A 27057-nucleotide genomic window follows, 5' to 3' on the forward strand; every position below is an offset into this window, starting at 1 on the left:
CTATAGTGACACTTTGCAAGAGTATCCCCCACTCTGACACACCAGGTTCTTCGCTTTTCTTCAATACTTCGCCTTGCCACACTGGACCATCTCAAATGCAGTTTGATTTGAATTGGGGGATGCCCATACTTATGTCTGTTCCCTAAGAATGACCATGTTTTTGCATCCGTGTGCCAGTTTTGCATCCATTTGTTTAACCTTTTACCATTTTATTTTCTTGGGAGAGAGGGTTTGATGAAGAATAAGTCTTGATAAGTAAGTCTTCTCTCGAGAAGACGCTTCAACAGACAACGTAAGGACATTTGTGGGAATACAATTTCACCTGGACCACTAAGCCTTTTCACTGCGCCAGAATTCCATTCCTCCTACCACATATCAAGCCCATGCCTTGAGACCCAATGCTGTTGAACCAATCAAAATGGCTAACCGTACTGCTGCATTGAAGACTTGGTTGAACATGGCCATTCTTGCCTAGAGACCTAATGCTGTTAAACCATCCGGAATGGATAATCCCAACCCCTCTTCATGCCTAGAAAAAAGGTGCTAGAATCCAATCCCCCAAACCCTAACTCTGCAATCACCCACTCCTTATCTCTGCCTTTTCACTCCACAACGACTGTCCTACACTACATCTGCCTTCGAAGATTACCTTCTAAAATAAGTGGCCAGCCTAACAAGAAATCAAGAACCCATCCCATTTCATTTGTGCGGTCAAAGTTTATGTGGCATGTAAAACTGACGTGCCCTGGCCTGTATCTTGCCTTTCATCTCGATTGTACGTAAATATATGGAAATAAGATGTCACCCTAACAAATCAAAATTCATACAGTATATGAGGAAATGTGAAGCTTTATGAATTGCAATTAAAATTATTCAGTTATTCAGTTGTAATAATAGACATTATTCGGTTGTTTTTAAGTTGAAAACCTTAAATTTGTTGACATTTTAAGGCACACAATGAAAAAGCTTTAATATTTAATAAGAATCAACAGGGTTGAAGGTTTTCATGATGTATTTACATAATTTGAAGACATTCCTACACCTAAAAGCAATGCATTGTGAGTTGTTGTTTAGCATACAAGTGACAAAATATGCAAGTAGATTATTTCTATTTTGTACCAAAAACCATGTGATAGATGGCTATATATTTTAAATCTTAAAATCTTTGTAAAATATAAATGTATCCATTCAAATCTGTAATTGAAGCTGGTAATGAGCAAAAATTAAGAATACATTATCTTAATATAACATATCACACAGAAAGATATGGCAACCATTAAAACACTAACCATGGAGCAGCACATTCATGTGACTTCTATCTGTCTGTGTACTTAATCGTATAATAGGCTGACCGCTGATTCTACATACACACATAAAAAAAAACTCTGGTTGATTACAAAGCGAAATAATGGTTATTTTTGTTTACTTTTCCATCCATCGGCAAACCCACCGGGCGGAGTCGAAACCCAGGACCTTCTTGCTGTGAGGCGACAGTGGTAACCACCACACCACTGTGTCACCCCTTGTTTACTTTTGCTAAATGTTTTTTCTCAAATAGGGGACAATCTTTGACCGATAAAATATGCTCATGTTAGAAGAGAATATAAAACGTTTTTGTAAATCAACCATACAATGAGATTGCATATGTGAACACATGTTGGGGGGGGCGGGGGGGGGGGGGGGGGGTTGTTAAAGAAATAAGTGCATACATCAATGTATGCAATGTATGCATTTATTTCATTTATTTTCAACAAAAATACACATTTGTATATTGCAGTTAAACTTCATAAGAGGGGTTCTCTTGAAGAAAAAGAGAATTGCCGGTCTTCATGCTAGTCATTTTCTTTAATGGTACCACCTTTTCTGAGTCAGTTTGCACTATGTGAAGATGTGGATACATGCCAGAATAGAAAGACATGACACTCAATATTTTAAAGACCATTAGCTGCATGATTAAGTTAGGATATTAGGTCTCTGAAGTGAGAATGGTCATTATTTATTTTATGTATCTGTCTCTTTTCAGTATCTAAATATTATGTAATTGCAATATTACAATTGCAGTCCCCTCTAAAATATTAACGGTAAACCTGAAATGTGTAAATAAAATCACAAAATATAATTCAATGAAATTAAATATCTACAGGATTATGTTCAGCATATAAGTGACAGTATTAGTTACACTCCAGAGCCAGACTTTAGCAATGGCAACTATCAGTTATGACCATTATTTACCAGCAGGATTCCAGATGAGTTTAAGATCAAGAAAAAACATTTTGATTGAACCATCTTTTCCATCTCTTGCCAAATGAAGGTTATGAGCTTATTGGTCATTTAATCATAATCATTAGTCCATGTGTTGAGTTCAGTATCAGGTCTAATGGTTTGAGAGGAAAACACATGAGCTGTGCATTCCATCACAGCACTCAAGGACATAGCATGCACCTCGTATGAATATATTAGCTGACTGTTGTTTCAGCGGGCCCCTCCAACTGCAGAACATTAAAAGCAGCCAGCAAGTTGTTTTGGATTGTTAAAATGGTGAATATATGTTCCAGAATACAATGTTCCCTTAAGCCCACTAAATAGAAAGGCACCATTGATATTTTTCTGCACTGGAATATACGTCATTCGTTGCTACATACTAGTGTATGGCACTTTATCTACTTGACATGAACACATTTGTACATTTTTTTTTTATAAAACTTTATTTACTACATCACTAAAATAAAAGTTCCATCTATCTTTAAAAGTCTTTATAAAGCAAATTGTTTATAGAAAATAGGGTTTAGTAGTGACTTCATTTTTTCCGCCCTGAACATAAAGGATTCTCAGCATTTTCTTTTGACTTTACAAAGCAATTGGATCGTGTTTGGCGGTGGAACTGGATGACTTTTCTTGCGCGTCATTAGTTGGTGATGCTGGGTTAGTCCTGCTGCTGTCTATGACTTTGAGCAGCAGGGTCGTAGTGTGTTTCCTCTGACACTCCTCTTTTTCGTTCACTAGCATGTTGTCACCCACATTATGCTCATGGCCATTGGGGATTTTTTCGGGGCTGCTGTTGTTGATGTTGTTGTTTGTATTTTGCAGCTTCTCAGGTAATGCTGAGAACATATGGCTGCTAACCGTGTTGTCATATTCACCTATGTAGTAACCATTCTCCATTGTAAACAGTGGACTAGGTGGTAAGCTATGTGTCACATGGCCGTGGTTGTAGTGGGCAGAGGTCCTCTTCTGCTCATCTCTGCTCATAGACTTGCATGGCTGACATGTGTTGGACAACAGCAGGGGGCGCTCCTCCTCACCAGAGGGGCTTAAAGCCAGGGAAGGGACAGAGATTGCAAGGCTGGAAAGGGGGGCAGACATCTCTGATGGAGGAGATCCTGGAGTTGCAGGAGAGGTCTGGGATACAAGACACACCTGAGTCTTGGTTGTCATGGCAGGGACACACCTACAACAGAGTTACAATTACATTTTTTAACACATTTTCTAATATATATCTATGTTATATATATATATATATAGAGCTATACAGCGCCGCCCCCGACTCCGCCAGTTCCAGCCCCCCCGACGCTTGCTCTCGACACGCCCGATTCTGATCCCCCGACTTTTGACGCCGACAATTGCGTCTACCGAGACCTGTTGCCGTATCCCCCGCGCCCAGTTCCACAAAACCTGCCGCCGATGCCTCCGAACCCGGCTCCCATGTCGTCAGTGTCCGGTTCCTGTCCGCTAGCATGGCCGACCACGGATATTCACTGGGTGTCTGACTGCTGTCTTGGCCGCCTACCGGGAGATACCCGCCCCCACTGACCCACTCAGTGATGGTGTGCATCTGGGTTCTCCAATATACGACAGGGTGCCGGAAGTAGAACTCAAACGCAGACATTGCAAGTTCAAATAGTAGGCAATACAGATGGAGGAGGAAGGGGAGAACTAATTTAGTTAATCTTTTGCACACTAGGCTGTTTTACGTGCGCCAAAATGGCATGCCCATGATAAAAAAATTAATGTGGATTTACTTTGTCTATTTGGACATTTTTTTTCTTTCATGATAAAGTGGAGCCCCTGTGAGTGTTGCGATGTTATAAAAGCAGTTTATGTTACTGGTGAATGATATCAATATAACACACCCTGAATTTTGAGAATAGCTTGAAATAAAATCAGTAACACGAGATAGTAGCCTAAAACCCGATCTAAGCGCAGTGTTTCGACAGTAAACATGTAAAGTTTCAAGAGAGGCTGTAGTGCAGGCCTCGCGGCACAGAAAAGCAGGACTTGAAATTCGATTTTCGAATACCGGCTCTGGTTGGCCGACTTTTTTTTATCGTTTGATCCTATTGGATCTGCATAGAATGACGAGAAATGGAACTCCCATAGACACTCAGAAGCCAAAACGGTAAGAGCGTAATATGATACTCGACTGTGACGTCTGACTTCCCAAACCCTCGCCAACCCCTAAAACCTGCACAAAAGGCTCTGAAACTGAATGTGGTGTGCTTAGAAAGGATGAGGCTTGTATTGCAGTGGAATAAAATGGGATAAAATTCCAATTGAGATTGGCCACATTCATGATTCATACCCTGGGTTGGCTTAGGGGGACTTTTGCTTGTACTTCGGCATGGTTTGTCTAAGAGAAAACAGCCTCAAGGTGTAACAGGTTTTAATGTATGTAACGTTTTATTAATTACGCTTTTTTTGTGTGTTGCAAGTAAACCCTTATTACCCCACAATATCAATTCGTCATGAGATGACTGCTGAAGGGCTCTGATCAAATGTCTGTGTCTGAAGAGTTGGACTGATAACATTTTGGTTCCAGCCACCAAACATGGGACGGGGAAGTGCATCTGCTTAAAACAAAGTCAAATTTACCAAAAGTGCAAAATATGTTTTAAGTTATTCCTTACCTCTTACTTGGGATGTCGCTGAATGCGGTAGGTCCATGCACCATTAAAGCCTTTTTGCTTGTGGAGAGGTTAGTTTCAGTATTCCCCTCACCTCCATGCTGTAGAGTTGTCTCATTACAATGCTATAAAAATAGAAGCACAAACACATTGACAATTGACTTAATTGAACAGATTAAACAGGTTTTGACCATTTTTATTTGATAGCAACAAGTAACAGCATACATCGATGAGCTGCAAATCTTGAAGAGGCAAGTTAGAATCCTGACATCCTCTAGCTGAGTCCGTTAGGTTGGGGCCGATACCAGTATTGGTATTTTTGGTCCTCTTCTTTCTCAGGCTCTGCTTCAGGTGGTCATGGAGCTTTCTCCTCTGCTTTCTGTTTGTGAAGAAACACGAGACAGCAAAGTTTAAAATGCTGTTTAAAAAATACATTTACCCCAATTTCACATGTCCCAGTGCAACGCTAGACTGAATTAAAACATTTGAATATTTAAATTCGACTACTTGGCTGTGGAGTATATGTCTCAAAATGGTCACAAACGTTTTTTCATGATCTTCGAACAAGGTAATGTATGTAAGAGTAACTAAATTAATAATAATTAGTAACTAAATAAATAGTGTGACACAATTGTATATCTTACTTTTTGTTTGTAGATCATGTACTACGCAGTTGTCAGACTAATTTCACACATTACATTACATTACAGGTCATTTAGCTGACGCTTTTATCCAAAGCGACTTAGATTACACTATAAACCCATGGCTTTTACATTGTTGTTGCCCAGGGAGCAATTAGTGGTTAGGTGTCTTGCTCAGGGACACTTCGACTTGAGACATGGGGCAGCCGGGACTCGAACCACCAACCTTGCAGTTCCCAGTGGACCCGCTCTACCCCCTGCGCCATGACGACCCTTTACACCATACATGGCTACTCCCAAAAAAATTTGGGGTATTTTTTTTAAAGAATCTTCCCCATTGTAATGTTTTTTTATTCAAGTTTAAACCAAGACATCTGAGCATGAAGACTGACTAAGAAAATATTAGCGTATGCATCATAACAATATCTTTATCTAGTGGAATGATGACGATTTCAGTTTTTGTAAATGTCTGAAAATTTGTGATACTGTAAGTGCAGTCAGTCAGTTAATCACTCAATAACTCATTCACTTAAAAGTTGAGGTTGCGGAACTTTTGCTATTTCTGTTGTGACTCGTGTGGGATATTCTCCCTAACTTATTTTGAAAGACCGCTCATTTAGGATATTTAGGAACTTGAGGGACTATTGGGTAATAAAGGAAAATGGTTGAGTGTACCTTAAAGTCATTAATGAAATATGAAAATGTGACATGAATTACTTAGTTTTGCAGTAGGCAACCACACACATGATTCCAACGACTAGGAGTGCAATGCAGATTCCTGTTATTGTTAAAATGCGTTTCTGATACAGCTCCTCAGCTTCTGAAAAAGAGGACAATACAATTTTAAAACTTTAGGTGTAAAAAACAGACACATACATTAAGCCCATTCCAGCCATGAACTCACAATAAGAAAATACTATGCCAGGATGTTTTTACTCCAATCAACAGTCCAAAGGCTTCCATCTATTAGAAGTAATTTCAGTGTTCCCCCTACCATTATATCAGGTCCGCCCCTCTAAGAAAGTCTGGAATTTCCACGCACGGTAGTTCCACCCTGACACAGGGCGCACAGGGAAACATTGAATTTTCTTCTATAGACATGATTGAAGTCCAATCCAGACCCATTAGCAGTGCAGCCAATACACTGCCCTAGGTTTATGCAGATGCATTTGTATCCGTGTAGTAAACTAATAGGCAGCACACAAATGTAAAAAATATGTTTGTTGTCATTTAGAAACCATTGCTTCCTTTATATAATGGTGTAAATTATTAAGAAAACAAATTATAGGGGATCTTCATCAAAATGTTTCATTTTTATGTGTTGTATCATTGTGGTTGAATTAATTTCTAACTTTGTGCAGGAGCAATGCGAGGTAGTCCAAGACAGACAGGGTCGGCAACGGGGAATCAGTCTAAGAATTGTTGTTAGTAAGGTCTGGCATAAATACAGAGAATGATGTGGCAGTGAGTGAGCTATTGTGGTTTAAATACTGAAGGGAGTGAGTAGGGTAGATAGTGAGATTGAGCGGATGAGGTGGAGGTGACTACCAAGTGCACTGAATTAACAGATTGGGTGAGTGAGAGGCGGGAAAGACAGAGTTGTAGAGACAGAGCTGTGAAAGTCATGAAGGCTATTTAAGCAGATCTGCACCTTTCTGTGCGTTCCGTTTATCTTTGCTATGTTGTCAAATCAAAAGCTCAAATACACACTTTTTATGAATGAGTTTACATTTTTTAATGTTAATTTATCTCTGTTGGATCCCGTTTGTCACCAACTTTATTTTATCAGGTAAATATAGTTTATAGTTTTGTTTTTTACTAAATTGTATTCATCTTACTTGTGATTTTTCTGTAATGTTTGTATGGTTCAAATATTTGAAAAAAAAAGAAAAATATATATTTTTAAAAGGGGTATTTGCATATTACTTACGTGGTATTTTTAAATACACTTTCACAACACAAATGATGACAAATAATAAACTGCCTATCAGTGATGATATCAGTGTTTGCAGCATCATTTAAGAATACATTGCAATTCACTTTAACTAAATTTTGTTATTGAAAGACCACCATTTTGAGAAATGGATTGATCGCAGCATGGTGTTAATGTTCCAGATTTAGACAAAAGTAAATTGTCTTCTTTCTTTTGGCCAGTTGATATTATACACTCAATTTCTTGTACACAATTGAACAGACATAACATGACTCTAAACCTGTGATGAAGAGCGAGAACTTGGAAACGTCTTCTGACCACTAAAAGCACTATACAGTACAACATTCACTCAAACAAACACATTCATATGCTGATGGTAAAGGGAGCCATGCAAGGTGCCATCTGCCCATCAGTAATCTATTTCACCCATCCATCGTTTAGTATTCTGCCATTTTGAATGGGGAATAGGAATAAGGAACAGTTGTATTGAAGTGCTAATATTCCAATTTGATAATGATCGAAATTACCTTTGAGCCACAGCCGCCTCTCATCAGTTCATACTATTTCAGTTGCTTTAAGCATTTAATTATAACCCTGGGCACTGATCCTGGGCAAGATTTGGTATTTGACGAGCTGGGAGTGAGACCATGTTGTGGGAACAGGAAGGCAGATGGAAGGATATGGGTAAAGTTAGAAGGATAGTGATGCTACTCTATTGTGTCATGCTGAACACTGGCAACAGAAGATGCAGGAATGGATAGCTGAAGGAGTGTGAAAGTGCAGTGTTAGAAATACACAGGCTCTTTGGCTTTTATTATTTAGCATTATTCAGCAGCATTTGGACTGTTTACCAGAATCAAGACACGGGGGACTTGTGATGTCAAATTGATAGCATCACAATGCTTTGTCTTAAATGATGTTGCTGTAATTTAATTTTTATTTGTGCTAATGGTCAAGGCTGTATGATCCATTCACCTGGCAAGAGGAAAATAGAAAGTAGACGGTATTAGCTTGCCGTTTTATACCTACAAACTAGGAGGAAGGAGTAATCCATACCCATATATTCAATCCCAAGATGTTCTGTCAGTGCAGAGGAGTGACAAAAAAAGAATATTTGATTTTTCAGATGAGATGGTGATAATTGTAGTTTTCACAGTAAAAAAAAAAAAATCAGGCAGGTTTAGCGATGGATTCAGTCAGGACAAACACATTATGCACTTAAGACTTTATGTGAAGTTATATGAACATTAAGTATCTCAAATCTAGTCTAAAGCTACAGGAAATAATCAATATCTAAAAATCAACAGAAATGATTACAAACCTTTCTTAAAGACCAGTGTGGTATGTCTATTGCTATTAGATGCTAATAAATCAGGACGACAACTCCTCGTGGCGTATGTTGCTGTCAATCAATGTCAACCAACTCAATCATAATATACCAAACATCAAAAATGTAAACAACCCAATAAATGACAAAGCTTTCTAATTCACTGTGTCATTCCAAGTCAAAAGAGTTGATATTGGACAACTTCAATCATTTAGCATTTTGCATCCAATGCCAGCCTTCTCAATGGTTATCACATTATTGCATGTCAATTGCAGGAATCTACTTATTTTTAACCCAACCAGGATTGTAAACCAGACAGAATGTTTTTTGCCTAAACGCAGGACTAGATAACGAGTGGCAAGGAGTCTGATATGGCAAGACAGCCTTAAAACATATAAGAAGGTTCTCCGTAACGCATTAATCGAGAAAAATAAAAATAACTCCAGGTTTCTCTTCAGCACTGTAACCAGACTGACAGAGAGTCGCAGCTCTGTTGAGCCGTGTATTCCTTTGGACCTCACTAGTAACGACTTCATGAATTTATTCAATGATAAGATTCTGACTATCAAAGAGAAAATTGATGGTCTCCTGCCTTCAATCAGTGCCGACCTGTCCTCAGATGTAGGAATCCACCTTGATCAACAGACTTCTTTAATTTTGAAGTCTAAATCTTCTACTTGTCTCTTGGATCCGATTCCGACCAAGCTGCTTAAGGAAGTTTTTCCTTTAGTTAGCACGTCTTTATTAGATATTATGAATCTTTCTTGTTGACAGGACATGTACCCCAGTCCTTCAAGGTAGCTGTAATTAAACCTCTTCTTAAGAAACCTACTCTTGCTCCAGAGGTGTTGGCTAACTACAGACCTATCTCTAATCTTCCCTTCCTCTCTAAGATCCTTGAGAAATCCATCGCAAATCAACTATGTGACTTTCTACAAAACAATGCTTTGTTCGAGGATTTACAGTCAGGATTTTGAGTGCATCATAGCACAGAAACAGCACTGGTGAAAATTACGAATGATCCTCTACTTGCATCGGACCAAGGACTCTTTTCTTGTCTTGCTGGACCCCAGTGCCGCATTTGATACTATAGACCATTGTATTCTGTTGCAGAGACTAGAACATTTGATTGGTATCAAAGGAACTGCACTCAGCTGGTTTAAATCCTACGTATCGGATCAATCCCAGTTTGTGCTTGTAAACGGTGACTCCTCAAAGACCACCAATGTTGGTCACGGAGTCCCACAAGGTTCTGTACTTGGACCGATTTTATTTACCCTCTATATGCTTCCTCTGGGCGATCTTATCAGGAAACACCGCATAAACTTTCATTGTTATGCAGACGATATCCGTCGATCAAACCAGAAGAGACCGACCAGCTAGTTAGACTTCAAGAATGTCTTGGAGACATCAAAACTTGGATAACCGGCAACTTCCTGATGCTAAACTCAGAAAAAACAGAAGTTATCTTGATAGGCCCAGAGCGCCTTCGAAGCCAGCTGTTATGTGATACAGTTTTTATGGATGGAATTGCTCTGGTACCCAGCAGCACTGTCAGGAATCGGGGAGTTCTCTTCGACCAGAATATGACCTTCAACTCTCATATAAAGAAGACTTCAAGGACTGCCTTTTTTCATCTATGTAACATATCAAAAATCAGGAACTTCCTGTCTCAAAGTGATGCAGAAAAATTTGTTCATGCATTTGTCACTTCCAGACTGGATTACTGTAATTCTTTGTTATCAGGCTGCTCTTGTAAATCTCTTTAGCCTCTCCAGTTGATTTGGAATGCTGCAGCACGTGTATTAACAAGAACTAAGGAAAGGGATCATATTACTCCTGTATTAACTTCTCTGCACTGGCTCCCTGTTAAATCAAGAATAGATTTTAAGGTACTTCTCCTCACCTACAAAGCACTTGCTAGTGAGACACCGTCGTATCTTAAAGAGAGATTAATGCACATGACTAATTCAGCTTCTTTCCGGGAGTTTTTTTGTGCTTTCTCCCCTAGCTGGTCTCCGTAGATCATAGTTCCTTTTGGACCCTGGTCCTGACACCTGTCGTGGCCCTACTGACACCTGCTGCTGCCATAATCATCATTATTATTTGAAATATTGATAATATTACTGTAATCATAAACCAACATTACCCTCTCCTAAAATATTTTTTTGGAAATGTCGTCTTAAGTCCATGTCTCTCAAGAGCTTGCAGAAGCTCTTGAGAGTGGTTCTATCTGATGGTGGTTGTCCCTGCAGTGGTCCTGCTGTGCGCCTGGCTTACTACTCACAATTACTTGAATTATTTCTGTCATAGGAATTGAATGTATTAGTATGTCCATCCCGGGAGTGGGATCCCTCCTCTTACGTTCTCCCTAAGGTTTCTTCCTTTTTTTCCCTCTTGGAAGTTTTTTTTTCCGTTTTTTGGAGAGTTTTTCCTGTGCCGTTGTGAGGGTTTTGGGACAGAGGATGTCGTATGTGTACAGACTGTAAAGCCCTCTGAGGCTAATTTATATTTATATTTGCGATTTTGGGCTATACAAAATAAAATAAAATGAATTGAATAGAATTGATATAGATTTAGAATGAGAACGTGTTGCTCCGACATGAATATAGGTTGTGCTAGACGGTGAGATGAAAGTGAGCAGTATGTTGCCGCTTCACCTAAAATGCGTTTGACACGCCTGCCATACACTGTTGACACCCCATCACAATGCCTGCAGACTAACAACTGAAGTGACTAAAGTTGAGTGACATAATGTTAATATTTACTTTTATTTTCATACAGAAAGTCTTGTGTTTATTTGACACAGCATATCGCCCACCCACCTGGTGTGTAATGTAATGGTAGTATTTTATTGACATGCAGAGCAAAGTGATCATGTGCGTGTGATGTCAGAGAAGGACGTGTATAGTTGTATGCTAATGTTTAGCTAATAAAGTTAGCCATAGATACAACAGTCTCCTGAGCAGGGTGGGTGGGTAGGTGAGGTGGTGCGCAGATGGGGTTCTTAAAAATAGAACAATGTATTAAAAAATAAAAAAAAGTAGTTTTTGGTTGAATATCATCCAGAATGCAGCAGCTCGACTGGTCTTTAACCTTTTTTAATTCTCCCACACTACTCCACTCCTCCGCTCTCTTCACTGGCTACCGGTGGCTGCCTGCATCCAGTTCAAAACATTGGTGCTCACGTACCATGCTGTGAATGGGTCGGGTCCAGCTCACATCCAGGACATGGTCAAACCCGACATCCCGACCCGCACTCTCCGCTCTGCATTCTGCAAAACTGCTTTTCCCTCCCTCACTCATTTCTTACCGATAAGTTGGACTTGTAAATTTACTTTTTCTTCTGACTCAAAGCGCTTGTCATGTCATCTCTCACCCATTTACACCCATTCATACACTCAGGACAGTGACCATCAGGATAAACTGTCATTCATACCCAAGTATACTCACGTACCGCAGGCACAACAGCAGCAATTTGGCGTTAACTGTCTTCACCAAGGACAGACTGGCAGAGCCGATTTAGCAACCGACCCTCTGATTGAAGGTATAGCCTGCGCTACCACTGAGCCACGCCATGTGTGCATCTCTTCCTTTATGTAAAACAGAAGCACTATAAAGTCTTTGGGGTCTGGTTGAGTTGAAATAAGTAAATGTAAGTAATCACCGATGTAAAAGAGACAATTACTCAAATATTGTTTTCTACTTGGCCACCTGTTAATCAGAATGCAATTAACCTACTGATCCAAATTGAAAACTTGTTTGATCATTGCAAGGGTATAATTTCATCTAGTAGCAGTACACATTAGGTACATATTAAATGTAATAATAGCATGTTGCTGCTTAGTACTCTTCATTGATTTTGAACAGCCTTGATAGCAGCGTTTCTGTCATCTGTAGTGCTGTCCATTATTGCTATTATTACTCCTCGGTTCCACCGCACAGCTGTTTGACAACAGATTGACAACAACTTCACATCAGCTTGGCAACAACCTCAGTTCCACCTTTGGCGCTGTTTGGGTAATGGTTAATCCCCCTTCTGTGCTCATTTGTTGATTACTTTTTATTGCAAAAACAGCTGTGTTATGTCATGATGCCAGGCGAAGCAGAATACTCAAACTCAGCAAACATTGACAATTTAGAAAATTTCCTTTTAAAAATTGAAATCTACACACCTGTTTACTTGCATTTTGAAATGAACAAAACAAGCGAGGAACAAATTTAAACATGCAAAATGTTTTGGGATGCATAAATCACAGATATCCAGAACAAGTACACATCATAATAATTGTTAATTGCGCATGCTCCAATCCAAAAACAGATAGAATAGGAAAGAGACATACTGTAAAAGCTGGCCATTACATAGTTTTGGCAGCGATCCCCAGTAAATTCATTTGGACACCTAAGCAAGAAACAAAAGAAACAAGCAAGAAGAGAGAAGGAGTTAGTTTATACAAAGGCTGTGTAAAACCCACAACAGTCATCACTGGTGTTAAAGGAAAGGCCAGCTAACCAATCATCTCCGAACTTCATACAAAAGTGAATTGGATTGTGATCTCCAGTTTAAGGTGTGTATCTCATACAGATAAACCGTTCTATTTTGTCTTAGCAGCACACTAAAATTTGCATGTACTAATGTGGCCACTCAGGACAATTCTCGTATTGCCCGCAAATAAACCAATATAGGATTTGTCATGACCCCACCCAATCTCAACATAGACCAAGATGCATGGCGGTCATAGAGAATGGCAATTCTTATTTCGCACCAGTCAAATTCCGTCGCTTCGTCATTGCCACTTTGCATCAGATCAATGCGCTACAAACCCCTCAAGCATTATTTTTTTCAGTAGAGTATAGGCGCTCATTACATGCATAGTTTCCTTTCAAAATAGGCTTTTGTCTTGACAGGAAGTTGGGTTAAGGAAAACTAATCAGTTTGGGAGGATTAGGAAACAAGCGTGATTGACGTTAATTGTGTTTGTTTAAACCATCCACTACCACTTCCGCCAACCCAAAGCAGATGCTCACGCACTAAATAAGACATCACATATCATTGGAGTAAATTGAATACTCATACAGTCGCTAGAGTGGGCCACCGTACATTGCTCTCCGATGCCATTCTTAAAAAAGACCAAGAAAGGATTTAAGGAGAGTAAGAACTGTTTGGTACATAAGACATAGTTTTACTTGAAACATCAAAATCATGTGGGTGGTAAGCAATCTAACACTGGACAAGTGAATGAACATGTGGATGCAGGGGATACCTGTTATGAGAGTGGTCACTAGGGGGATGGGGAGGAGCTGAATGGAAAGAGCAGTATATAGTTTGAGATTCATTAAGACTAGACTATCTACTTAGATGATGGCAGTTTGCTACCCTAAACAATGTGAATAGGGTCTTATGAGATGGGAAGTACATGCAAATTTTAGTGCAGGAGAGTGTTTGAGATATTAGACCCATTTTGAGAGCTTCCTTTGAGCTCACAGAAATAGAACAGCTGTAACAATGCGTTCTTTATCATCAGATTTTCTTCGCTGTATAAAAGGGAAACATGAATTTCTCCGCTATTTCTTGGAGAAAACATGGCAGGGTGAAACACCAGCAATGACATGTGGGATTGATTACAGCCGTGTTCACATACGTTTTGGGTCTGAGACTTTCTTAAGCACAGCTTGTTCACATCGGTGCCCAGTGAATCCAGCCAAGCACCTGGTTGATGGGTAGAAAGGACAGAGATAAACAGTACTGACATATAACATAGAAGATATGAGACACGTGCACGAACACAAAGACATCCAGTGTACATGCCCAAAACATAGGAAGGATGCACGATATAAGGCTATTGCCAAACACAATGCTTGTTTTTTTAAATGTCCAATTCCAAATAGTTAAACGTATTACCTTTTACAAGTTTGCATGATTTGTTTAAGCTAAGTATTAATGTGATAAGAATAGCTTCCAAATTTTCACGCCTTTTGTTGGGCCGGAAAGAGTTTGCTATTTGGGCATCCTTTTTTCTCTTGCAGATGATGGTTAAAAATTGGAACTTGGAAGCTAAAGGAAAAAATGTGTTAATGTCAAATAAACTGTGTTTAATGATAGGCATCCGACTGACATGAGGTTAGAAACATATCCAAAACAAGTCCAAAACGTTTGGCTTACTGGTGGAGTCAGAAGTGCTACAGTCGGATCCCCCACCTGGACACTATATCCTTACTATACCTTCTACATACTCTCGTACAAGGGAACGCTACTTCCCGCATTGGCACTGAATGATGGTATTTAAGTTAAATTGTAAGGAGCATTTTTGTCCAATACAAATGAAATTCATTGATGACCAAGTTAGCCACCCAATTTGTTTTACTGAAGGCAATTTTATGAATATTTATTGTAAAAAATGTAAACATTATTCTATTATTCAAGATTAAGTCTTTTTGACATAATGCCATTCCATTTGGACATTTGCTTTGAATTTGTCCTTATCCGATGAGGATTTTCAAAGAGATATGGAGGTTTGCTGTCCACCCCACATTATAGAATTTGAGGGAGAGTTCTGTAAGGTTTTCTGGTCCAGATTAAAACATATAGAATAGGGTTAACACGGTCAGCTCATTTAAGATAAATAAGTCAGACTGCTGACACCTACCGCTAACGCAATTATTATTCCCATTTCTATTACCATCAACATTAATGCCCATGATTTCTTCCACAGAGTATTTGTGCTTTCTCGCCTCCCAGTTTTCCATGGATCATGGATCATCATCCTTTTTCAAAAATGAAATACATCATAATCCAACATTACCTGCTTTGCTTCTTTCCTAAAGTCTTTGTGCTTTCCCTCCCCACATGCTTCTGTGGATGGTGGTTCTATCTGATGGTGGCTGTTAATTAACATTTAACATGTACATTTATATTTAACATTTGTATTTATATTTACATTTAGATTATTTAACAACTTTGTGTTACTGCAAAACATTATCCTTGGAAAAGTTATTGCATAAATTTACATGAATGTCTCTCTAAATGTTTGAAAAAGTGACATATGAATTTTGTCGTGCTTTTTTTTCATATGATAATGCTAAATGTACTAAAACTGCGCAGGATTTTAGAACGTGTGACATTTTACAAACGGCAACCCATATTGGGATGGTGGGTTTCATTTACATGTTTTCAATTTTACCAGGCATACATTGGACACTATTTTAGCCTTTTTTAAGTAGATTGCAGTCAGTGATCTCTTGCACTCAGAGAGGCTCATTTAACCTACACAGACCAATCAGCAGTGCTGTAAGTACGTAACTGGCCAACAGCATTGCAGGAGGGCAAGATCTCCCCTCCCTCCCCAGCTGGACACCAATTATCGCAGCCACTACATAAGACAGACTGCAGCACAAGGAAAGAGAGGTGAGCAGGGAAGAAGGAGAGCAGGAAGCACGGCAGGAGGAAAGTGTACGAGAGGCAAAGAGAGCACCTGGAGAAGTGACCACAGATGGGAGGATGTGAGAATGATAGGCGGTGTTGTCCATGAAGGCCGGAGCGACAAGTGACTACACCAGAGGCACCAGCTGGACCCTGATGAAACCTCCTGGTAGCAGGCTTTTTACCTGGTGTCAAACTGTTTTTTAGTAGATCCTTTTTTGGCTGGACTTTCACAATATAATTGCAGGTTTATGGGTTTTAGCTTATAAATAAACCCCATTTATGTCTTGCGGATCCATGCTGCTCCCTCCCCTGCTCTTTTTATGGAGACCTAGACTCTCAAAACTAGGTGATGATGTTTGAAACCTTTTAGTTTCGATTTGTGTCATTGCATTATTGCCCCATTGCAGGGCTGACACACAGAATTGACAGATGTATTTAGTGATTTGTATATAAATGACTCCAAAAATAATTCAGAATGCACAGCAAACTACATCATTAATCATTTTAGACAAAATCAAATATAAAAAATAAATATTCCCCTTGCATAAATGTTTTGTTTTTCAAATGAATCTATTTGCGATCCACAACTACCTTTTAAATGGATTTAAAAATTTCCCGAACTCAAGAACTCTGGATGTTGCATTTATAATTACAACTGGTATTGAACTGATATTTACCAGCTGCTTGTAATGTTAACTTTTTCACTGCATTTATTTATAAAAAACAAAGAGATCAAAACCCCATAAGGAAAGATTACTGTTACCAAAGCTAATTCCTTAAATGAGATGGGAAATTTAAATGCTAACTTAAACATCCTTATTAGATTGGCCATCATTCATCCATCCATCTTCAACCGCTTATCCAGGGTCAGGTCGCTGGGGCAGCTCCAGCAGTGGACCCCAATCTTCCCTTCCGGGCCACATCTACCAGCTCTGACCCGGGGCTCCCAAAGTGTTCCCAGGCCAGTGCAGAGATATAATCTCTCCACCTAGTCCTGGGTCTTCCCCGGGGCCTCTTCCCAGCTGGCCGTGCATGGAACACCTCCCTAGGGAAGCGCCCAGGGGGCATCCTTACCAGAGCCCAAACCACCTCAACTGGCTCCTTTCAACGCGAAGGAGCAGCGGCTCTACTCAAAGCTCCTCACGAATGGCTGAGCTTCTCATCCTATCTCTAATGGCGCGTTTCCACCGAACGGTATGGTACGGGTCGGGTCGGTACGGGTCGGGTCTGTTAATCATGATTTGGCGAGCGTTTCCACCGCCAACAGTACCCTTACTTGATAGGCGTGGTATATGACGGAAAGTAGATTGACGTCATTCGATCGCGCGAAAACTGAAAGCTAACCGCAAACAACGGAGGACATACAGCCGATCCTGTTCTTGCTTCTCGATATGTGGCTGTTTGTCACAAGGAGACGACAATCTTTGTTTAAGCAAAGGCTACATGCTGCAAGGAAAAACACACTTGTGGCACGCGCAAATGACAACACTCTTTCAACCAATCAACGTTCTGCAGTGAGTCTAGCTCCACCCTTTAGTACCAAACAACTGTGCCAGGTACCCCAATGAAAGGGTACCCAAAAAGTGGAACGGTACGGTTCGGATTACGGTTCGGATTTTTGGTACCATTATCAACTTTTGGCAGTGGAGACACAAATAAAAGGGTACCGACCCGACCCGTACCGTACCGTACCGCTCGGTGGAAACGCGCCAAAAGGGAGACGCCAGCTACTCTCGTGAGGAAATCGATTTCGGCCGTGTGTACCCGAGACCTAGCTCTTTCGGATTACCCATCCTGTATGACCATAGGTGAGGGTAGGAACAAAGATTGACCGGTAGACCACCACTCTGGTTCAATGTCCCCTACCTTCACAGGAATGTGAGAGAAGCTCCACTGGAGGTGTGAGTTGAAAATCTTTTGCCCGGGCCTCCTCCAGAAGTTCCCAGTTCACCCGCACTACACGCTTGGGTTTACCAGGTCTGTCCTGAGTCTCCTCCCATCCTCGGACCCAGCTCACCACCAGATGGTGATCATTTGATAGCTCTGCCCCTCTCTTTACCCAGGTGTCCAGAACATGTGGCCTCAGGGCGACTGTGGGTGAGTGGGGAGCACGGTCCTCCTCCAATCAGAGGGTTGTCGGTTCGATCCCAGGCCCAGCTAACCCGCATGCCGTTGTGTCCTTGGGCAAGACACTTAACCCAACATTGCTCCTGTAGCTGCGACTACAGTGTGTGAATACTGATGGCAGGTGTCACTGTGTATGGTTCTCCTGTCATCAGTGTATGAATGGGTGTGAATGGGTGAATGATGTCATGTAGTGTTAAAGCGCTTTGAGTGGTCAGAAGACTAGAAAAGCACTATACCATTTACCATTCAGATCAGACGATATGATTACAAAATTGATCATCGATCTTTGGCCTAGGGTGTTCTGGTACCACGTACACCTATGAACATCCTTATGTTCGAACATGGTGTTTGTTATGGACAATCCGTGACTGGCACAGAAGTCCAATAACCAACAGGTCAGATCAGGGCGGCCATTCCTCCAAATCATGCCTCTTCAGTTATCTCCATCATCTCCCACGTGGGCATTGAAGTCTATTAGGACTATGGAGTCCCCTACGGGAGCTCCATGCAGGACTCCATTCAGGGTCTCCAAAAAGGCTGAATACTCCAAGCTGCTGTTTGGTGCATATGCACAGACAACAGTCAGATTTCTCCCCCTCACCACCTGAAAGCGTAGGGAGGCGACCCTTTTGTCCACCGGGGTAAACTGCAATGTAGCAGCACACCTACCTGGCACCTCACCCCATGAGCCACTCCAAAGTAGAGTAGTGTCCATCCCCTATATAGGAGTGTGGTTCCAGAGGAGGAGGTAAGCCCCACCAGATCCAACTAATAACGGTCCATCTCTCGCACAAGCTCCGGCTCATTTCCCCCCAGAGAGGTTACGTTCCACGTCTCCAGAGCCAGCATCTGCTGGCCAGGTCTGTTCCGTCCAGACCCCCCACTGCCACCCTTGTAGCAGTGCACCCGACCCCATCCTTTCCTCTTCCGCTTTTTCATAGGGTCTTTTGAACCATTCTTAGTCTGGCCCCTCGCCTGAGACCACTTTGCTTAGGCTACACCAAGCTGCTGTCTCTCTAGAATTTACATCTCATTAATGCACATCACTAATTCAGCTTCAGTTTTTGTGCTTTCTCGCCTCGCAGGTTTCAATGGTTACATCTGGACCCTGGTCCTGCCATGGCCCTGCTGACACCTACTGCTTTTTACGCTTTTATTAGTCACCATTACTTTTGCTGTCAACATTAATGCCCATAAAATTGGTGGTTCTATCTGGACCTTGTTCCTGATTCCTGCCATGATCCTGCTGACAATTGTTGCTGCTATCACTATCATGCCTAATCGTAATCACATTACTTTGAAGTTAACAAACACAGGGCCGTCTCTCTTTGGCAAAATACTTGAGCAAGCTATCTTTAACAAACTCTCCTCCTGTCTTGACCATAACAGCCTTCATGACCCTCCCCATTCAGGCTTTAAGGCAGGCCCCTCAACAGAGACTGCACTCCTTGCTGTCTCGTAGCAACTCCACACTGCCAAAGCAGCCTCTCTTTACCTTCTGCATTTGGCACGGTGAACCATACGATTCTTATTTTCTCCCTTCAGGAACTGGGTGTCAGGCTCTGCTCTCATTCTACCTCAACGGCCGCACATATTGGGTAACTTGAAGAGGATCTGTGTCTGTGTCCATGGCTCTTTCATCCAATTACAGGGCTTCTTCTACTATAGCTATGCTGATGACACTGAACTGTCTTTTCCCAAATGGGAGACACAGGTAGCAGCACAAAACTCTGCCTGTTTGACGGACATCTCTCAGTGGATCGCCGCACACCACCGAAAATGGACTTTGAAAAGACTGAAATTCTTTTTTTAACTCCCTCCTAGCAAGTCTACCTGCCAGCGTCACCGACCTCTGCAACTCATCTTATTTAACCTACCTAAATTCACCCACACTACTCCGCTCCCTTCACTGTTTACCAGTGGCTGCCAGCATCTGTTTCCAAATATAGGTACGTGCGGCCAAGTCTCAGTGGTCTCTGTGGTTACCCATGGTTAAACATGATAAACCCTAGGGTTTAATCTGTCTGTGGGGCATACACAGTGTCTATACTAGTATAGTGTCTATACTAGTATAGACACTCTGTCTGCCCCTATAGTGTCTATACTAGTACAACACTGTGTCGGACCCGCGGCCAAAATAACAAAACAATGCAACAGTGCAAAAAAATGGGAGATTAAAGGTGGAACATATTTAATGTCTGTCATCTGTAAATATATTAGTAAATTCATTAACATTCAATAATCATGGTGATCCATTTTGTCTTACTGAAATGTGGCTGTAGAAAATAATGTCCGCTTCAATGAATCAACTTCATCAAAGTCCTGTTGACTCATATTCATCAACGCACAGGCTGAATAGGTGGAGAGCAGCTATTTTGTACTTTAGCCTTTTAATGAACCTTAAACTGGATTATAATTAATTTGAAAACATCATTCTTTCGATGTGAATGAATTCTATTTGCATTGCCATCTTATCAAGTTTAGTCCTTAAAACGGACAAAGTAGTTGTGGTTGATTTTAATATTCATATGGATGTCAATAACTGTTGCCTTGGTACTGCATTTATCTCATTGTTTGATTTGATTCTCTTTGGTCAGCGTGTAAAGAGACCTTGACCTTGTTTTATTAAATGTTTTAATAAAACCATCAACCTGGTTCTGGTGTATGGCCGAAAAACTTTATGAAAGTGATTCCTTCTGTTTTTAGTTCAGCATTGTGTCTTGATCTGAGGACTCCTGTGAAAACTTTAGTCTGTGCCGGATAAATCATCATGTCGATAGGTACCTGCTAAAGTTAACTGCCATAACTTTAGCATTTATGCCGTTCCACCAATTTAGAAGAATCCAGGTTAGTTTGGCAAGACAGTCTTAAAGAATATAAGAAACCCCTCCGTAATGCACGAACAGCTCATTACTTATGAATAGAAAAATAGAAAAACAAATGTAATTGTAATGTACTCTTGAGCCAAAAGTATTGGCTAACTGTAGACTTATCTTAATCTTCCCTTACACTCTAAGATCCTTAATAAGGCAGGCAAATCAGTTAACAATGGTTTCAGTCAGGATTTGCATGAGTGCCTCATAGCACAGAAACGGCACAGGTGAATATTGAATGACCTTCTCCTTGCAACCGACAAAGGACTTGTCTTTGTCTTTTTCGACCGTAGTTCTGCGTTTGACACTTATTGATTATTGCAGCCTTTGTAGGGAATGAACATTCAATTGGTACAAGTGTAATAAACTTTTATTAAAGAAACCGCTTATATTTTTCTGCTCAATCCCAGTTTGTGTTTGTAAACGGGGAAACCTTAGTGACTACCAATGTTGGTCAGAGTCCCACAAGGTTCTGTGCTTGGCTCTTTGTTATTTACCCTTCATATGCAATGTCATCAGAAAACAACTTTCATTGTTATGCAGACAATAGCAAATCTATTGATCAAGCCGGGCGTAACCAGCCAGCTCGTTACAATTTCGACTTTCTATCCCTTCAATTTTTTTTTGTTTGTCTTCTATAGTTGTCTTCTATAGTCACAGATAATAGAAATACATAAAAACATAAAATAATAGTCTGCTAAGTACATTACCTCCACTCTGTCCCTGCTACATGGACAAACAGACTGAGGCGTTTTAAATTAGTTTATAGAAAGATTGGAGGGCTTTTTGATTGGAGGGCTTTGACCCAAATGTCTGAAAACATTGCTGCGTGTTTTTATACCACAAGTGTTATCTGTTGACAAATAACCACAAAATTCCTGATCCCAACACAGACGTAGAGTTATAATGAATTATACATTATAGCTTGTAGCGGATAGCATGAATCACAGTAACTACTTTGTTGGCTAGGCTATTCAGCCATAGGAAAACTTGGAGTTGGTATTATAACCTACTGTCATACCTGCAAAGAAACTTTGTGCTGCCTGGCGTGATCTCAAGGGTGAAGCACTCCCCTCCATTAACACAGTAGTTCCTCTGTCTGTGACTGCAGCGTGTCACATGACTGGAGGTTTTCGCTGTAGTGGTGCTGCTGGTGGCAGCTGCAGAAGATAACCGGAATTAGTGTGGCAAGAAAACACAAAATGTAACATCAAAATGTTCATGAAAACACTGCAAAACACTGTCACTTGACCATTCATTTATACAATACAACCACTCGCATTTGTCACTTGCAAAGGCTCTGTTAATTTGTCTTTTCAAAACCCTTTACAAAAATGCACGTATTTTGAGCATTTATTATATAGGAACATTGTCGATCTCGGCACATCAAAGAGAGTACTCCACGCCCAGAACCCAGTGGCACGCTGCTACAAACAAAGCAGCCATTTTGATCTCATGTCTGATGAAGTACGAAGATTCATCAGACTTGTAAGCTATTTGCAAGGCAATCAATTTCCTGCAGCAAAGAGGGAAGACATAGAGACCAAATACTCTTAATGTGAATACTGTATTTGTGTACTTTTGGTGAACACAGCAACATAATACATCCTAAACTAAATAAAATTGACCACTGTGAGTAAAACCAAAATGGAAGTTAAAACTCAATTTACAGTCGCTACTTTTCCGTTTAACCTGCTAAAATGTTTCATCTGTTTGAATTTCGAAAAATATGTTGGCTACCTGTGGCAATTCAATATCATTTCATTCACTCACATTTACCAACCATCATTCTCTCATCGCATGAGAAATTTTAGTTTTGGTAGTATCGCCTTACTTCCTGCACATGATCATCCCAGGAGATGAGTGGAGTCACTTCAGCTCAGAAAAGTTTTTATCTGTTAGAATACGTGGAATAGTTAGGGAAAAGGGTAAAAACAGAAAAGGCCAATAAAACAACCCTTATTTGATGTGTTATGTTCTTTCAGTCCCCTTGGAATGCAGTATATTGTTGAAGGTGAAAACTCAATATAACACTGGTTTCATCAGTCTTGTGTGGTGTGTGTAAGTGCAAAACATGGAATGGTGGAAACTACCACTAGAGGGAGATAAGTAGAATAGCATACAACAACACAGACCCAATCTTCTATTTTGCAGTGGGCCTTTTGCTGTCCCTACTCCTCTCTCTACTTTCCTACGTATTTGTTATGGCAGACTTTCTCATATGTACTCGCATAGCAAAAATGAACGACTCCACCCAATTCGTTTTTTTTATTCATTAGACAACATAAATTATATATTTCAGAAGAAATGATCCATTGAATTTGTTTTTCGATGTAGGTAATATGACTCGAGGCAACCTAAATACCAGCAAAGCATTTCCGGTTGGGTAAGGTTGGCATGACAAGGCAACAGGCCAGGCGCTAACCTCTATGTTTATAAAGTGAAGCCAATGCTGTATTATTACCCTTTACTGTCCTTACTAAGAAAAAAGTAGTGGAAATAATTTCTTTGCCATCTGTGTCTGTTCTCTCCGGGTACATTTGGTAGAGTAGCTACCATATGTATATCTCAGTCATTTAAAAAAGCTGCAGCTAAGTAAAGTAAAGTACTTCTACTTTGTTATATTTCACTATTGTGAAATGTAGTGAAATGGGTGTGAATGGGTGAATGATGTCATGTAGTGTTAAAGCGCTTTGAGTGGTCGGAAGACTAGAAAAGCACAGGCCATTTACCATTTACCATTAGTACATTTATAACAGTTTTACAACTCTATACACACACTAACACATGCACACGGACGGAATAAAATAGGACCATCACTGTGGAGATCAATCAGCGACTGTGTGCACTGGTGCGTCCTGCTGAACTGACTCCCGGCGGTGGCACAGGTGAGTCAGCGGCACTGGACGGAGGTGCTGTGTGTGTGGAGACTGGGGCTGTAGGCTCCAGTGATGCAGGGATTAGGGCTGCACTGGAGGGAGCCTCTGACCTGGGCTCTGAAGAGGGCCCTGCGCTCTGGGAGTGGAGAGGGCTGTGACAGCGAAAGGATCCGGCCAGACGGGGCATTTGTCTGGCGCTATTATGAGCCGCTTAGGGCGGGAGTTATCGGGTCGAACCCTGCCCTCACTGTGGGGGGATAAGTATGCCTGCTGGTGCTATGGGCACTAACTTGCCTTGTTAAAATGCTTCTTCGGCTGTTTTCACACAACTGTCGTGGCCTGCGTGTGGGCCAGAATGCAGGGGATAAAGCTTGGCGCATGGTGGTTGACAACCTTTTGGAGAACTGTGAGATCTTATGGATGCAAGAGACATTCTTAGCAAAGCAAGATTTGGAAAAACTGAACTCTCTCCATGATAACTGTCATGGGGCTGGAGAGTCTACAACTGACCCTGGCACGGGAATAGTCTGAGGAAGGATACCGACTATTTTATGGAATAAAAAGCTTGACTCACTTAAAGTGATCAGGCTTGGTGTTGACTGGTCCATTGGAATACAGTTTACTCACAATGATGAGGAATTCATCATCCTAAATGTCTATACACCCTATGAGTGTCATCACAATGAGGATGAATATCTAAATAGGCTTGCCTTCATCGGCCTAAGATAATACCTCCTCTTGTATCTATGTCTTTGGGGATATGAATGCAGATACCTCAGACTACTGCTCATTATTTGCCAATCGCATGGCTCAGTTCTGTAAAGATAATCATTTGATACTGTCAAGCGCAGTGCTTCTGCCTACAGACAGCTATACATGCATTAGTGAGGCCTGGCACACTATGTCATGGCTGGACCATTGTATAAGTACAGCTGATGGACATGCCTCATTGGGATGTATGGGCATTCTTTATTGGGCAGCAACAACTGATCATATACCTTTTTCTTTGTCAATAAATGTTGAAGACCTCCCGGAACTAGCAATAGAAAAAGTGACGGAGAAAAACTAAACTGGTCAGCTCTCACAAAGGAGGATATTTTAGCCTATTATGCTCGCACAGATAAATCTGTAAGTAATATTTATCTAGCTAGAGTTGCAACTATGTATACTGATGTTGACTGTAAGGGTGTGGAGCATAGGAGAGATCTCTGCTCCATGTATAATGATTTAGTCAGTGCTTTGTATGAAGGCAGTAAGCCCCACTACAAGCATAAAAATAAGATCCATAACATCAGATCTGGCTGGAACGAGTATGTTCCAGCCATATATGCTGAGTACCGCACTGAAGCCTATGAAGCTTTTAAATCATGGGCTATCGCAGGGAGACCGAGACAAGGTACCTTATTTAACTGTATTAGTGCGGACCTATACAAGGTGGAAGATAATGAGACGAATATGTCAATGACGATTATGTCACAAGAGGTGTACCAAGCTGTAAATAAGGTGGATGACGGCAAAGCAAGTGGTTCTAGACCATATTAATGCTGAACATCTTAAATATGCTAGTCCGAGGACAGCTCCTCTTCTTGCCATCTGTTTTACCGGCCTCATGACTCATGGCTTGTAACCAGACTCAATGCTGTCTGTTCTGTTAGTGCCGGTTATTAAAAACAATGCTGGTAAAGTAGGTAGCCTAGAATCTAGGCTACCTACTTTACCAGCATTGTTTACCAGCATTGTCAATTTTTTTTGCTTGTTAAACAATAAGTGGATTTGGTTTATTATTGAATACAAATCAAACCGAGAGTGAAGTCAATTAAACCTATACAGTGTTAATATTTAATGGGCCCCGGGCCACTTTGTACTATAAAAATTGGGCCTCAAGGTCGAAAAGGTTAAGAACCCCTGGCCTAGATAATTACAGACCCATTGCTTTGACCAGAATTCTGTCAAAAGTCCTGGAAATAATCCTAATGGACAGATTAAATGAGTGTATTCACTCCTCAGATAACCAGTTTGGCTTTAAAGCCAAACATGGCACTGACCTGAGCATATATGCCTTATAGGAAATTGTCAACAAATATAGAGGTCAAAACTCATCCATTCTCATGTGCTTTATTGATGCCTCGAAAGCTTTTGACCGTGTTAATCATGGAAAATAGTTTAAAAAATTGATTCAAAGAGGTGCCCCCAAACACATTGTGAGAATTCTGGCTTACTGGTATGCCCACCAGACAATGCAAGTAAAATGGGGCCAAAGTGTCTCTGCCCCATTTGGGGTCAGCAATGGTGACAGGGAGGGATTTTGTCCCCAGTTATATTTAATCTATATATTGATGATCTTTCCAAGCAGTTGAAAGCCTGTAATACTGGGTGCATGATTGGTAACACCTTAATTAATCATATTATGTATGCAGATGATCTTGTAATTTTTAGCCCAAGTAGTTCAGGTCTCCAGCAGCTCCTTACTATATGCACTGTCTATGGTGTGGAACATCATCTAAAATACAATGCGAGTAAGAGTGCTATCTTAATTTGTAGAACAAAAGAGGACAGAATTCTAAAATTCCATAATTTTAAATTGTCTGATAACTACCTCATTGCCTGTGATAAGGTAAAATATCCTGGATACTTCATAACAGAACAGATAAACGATGGTGATGATATCTATAGGCAATGTCCTAAGATGTATGCACAAGCTAACATTCTTTCGCGCAAATGTGTACGGATGGAGTGAAGATGTCTCCATTTAGAGCTTATTGTAGACCACTCTATACTGCACACTTGTGGTCCAATTCTAAAAAAGCAAGTCTACAGAGACTCCAAGTAGCTTATTGTGATGCCAGGCGAATATTACTAAAGAGACCGAGATGGTGTAGTGCCAGTGAAATGTTTGTGACTGCGGTAGTGGATACTTTCAAAGCTGTATTAAGTAATCTTATGTATAAATTTA

The 27057-nt window shown here is 40.7% G+C and overlaps 1 protein-coding gene across 5 annotated transcripts in view; it reads right to left on the reverse strand.

The window, feature by feature from the left end:
• Nucleotides 1–963: 963 nt before the first annotated feature.
• Nucleotides 964–27057, reverse strand: part of nrg1 (neuregulin 1) — a 28692-nt gene continuing 2598 nt past the window's right edge. The window contains exons 2-8 of one of the 5 annotated variants that reach the window (XM_040197909.2): nt 22247–22385; nt 13146–13204; nt 8532–8555; nt 6260–6362; nt 5127–5280; nt 4905–5026; nt 964–3448 (exon numbers count right to left, since the gene is read on the reverse strand). In XM_040197909.2, coding sequence (XP_040053843.1) covers nt 2848–3448; nt 4905–5026; nt 5127–5280; nt 6260–6362; nt 8532–8555; nt 13146–13204; nt 22247–22385 — 1202 coding nt within the window. In that variant the 3' untranslated portion in view covers nt 964–2847. Of the gene's footprint in view, nt 3449–4904; nt 5027–5126; nt 5281–6259; nt 6363–8531; nt 8556–13145; nt 13205–14444; nt 14513–22246; nt 22386–27057 lie in introns of all 5 variants that reach the window. The other 4 variants (XM_040197911.2, XM_040197912.2, XM_078088294.1 and 1 more) reach the window with 4 other exon arrangements.

This window comes from Gasterosteus aculeatus, chromosome 14 (assembly GCF_964276395.1).
Source record: "Gasterosteus aculeatus chromosome 14, fGasAcu3.hap1.1, whole genome shotgun sequence".
Lineage (NCBI taxonomy): Eukaryota > Metazoa > Chordata > Actinopteri > Perciformes > Gasterosteidae > Gasterosteus > Gasterosteus aculeatus.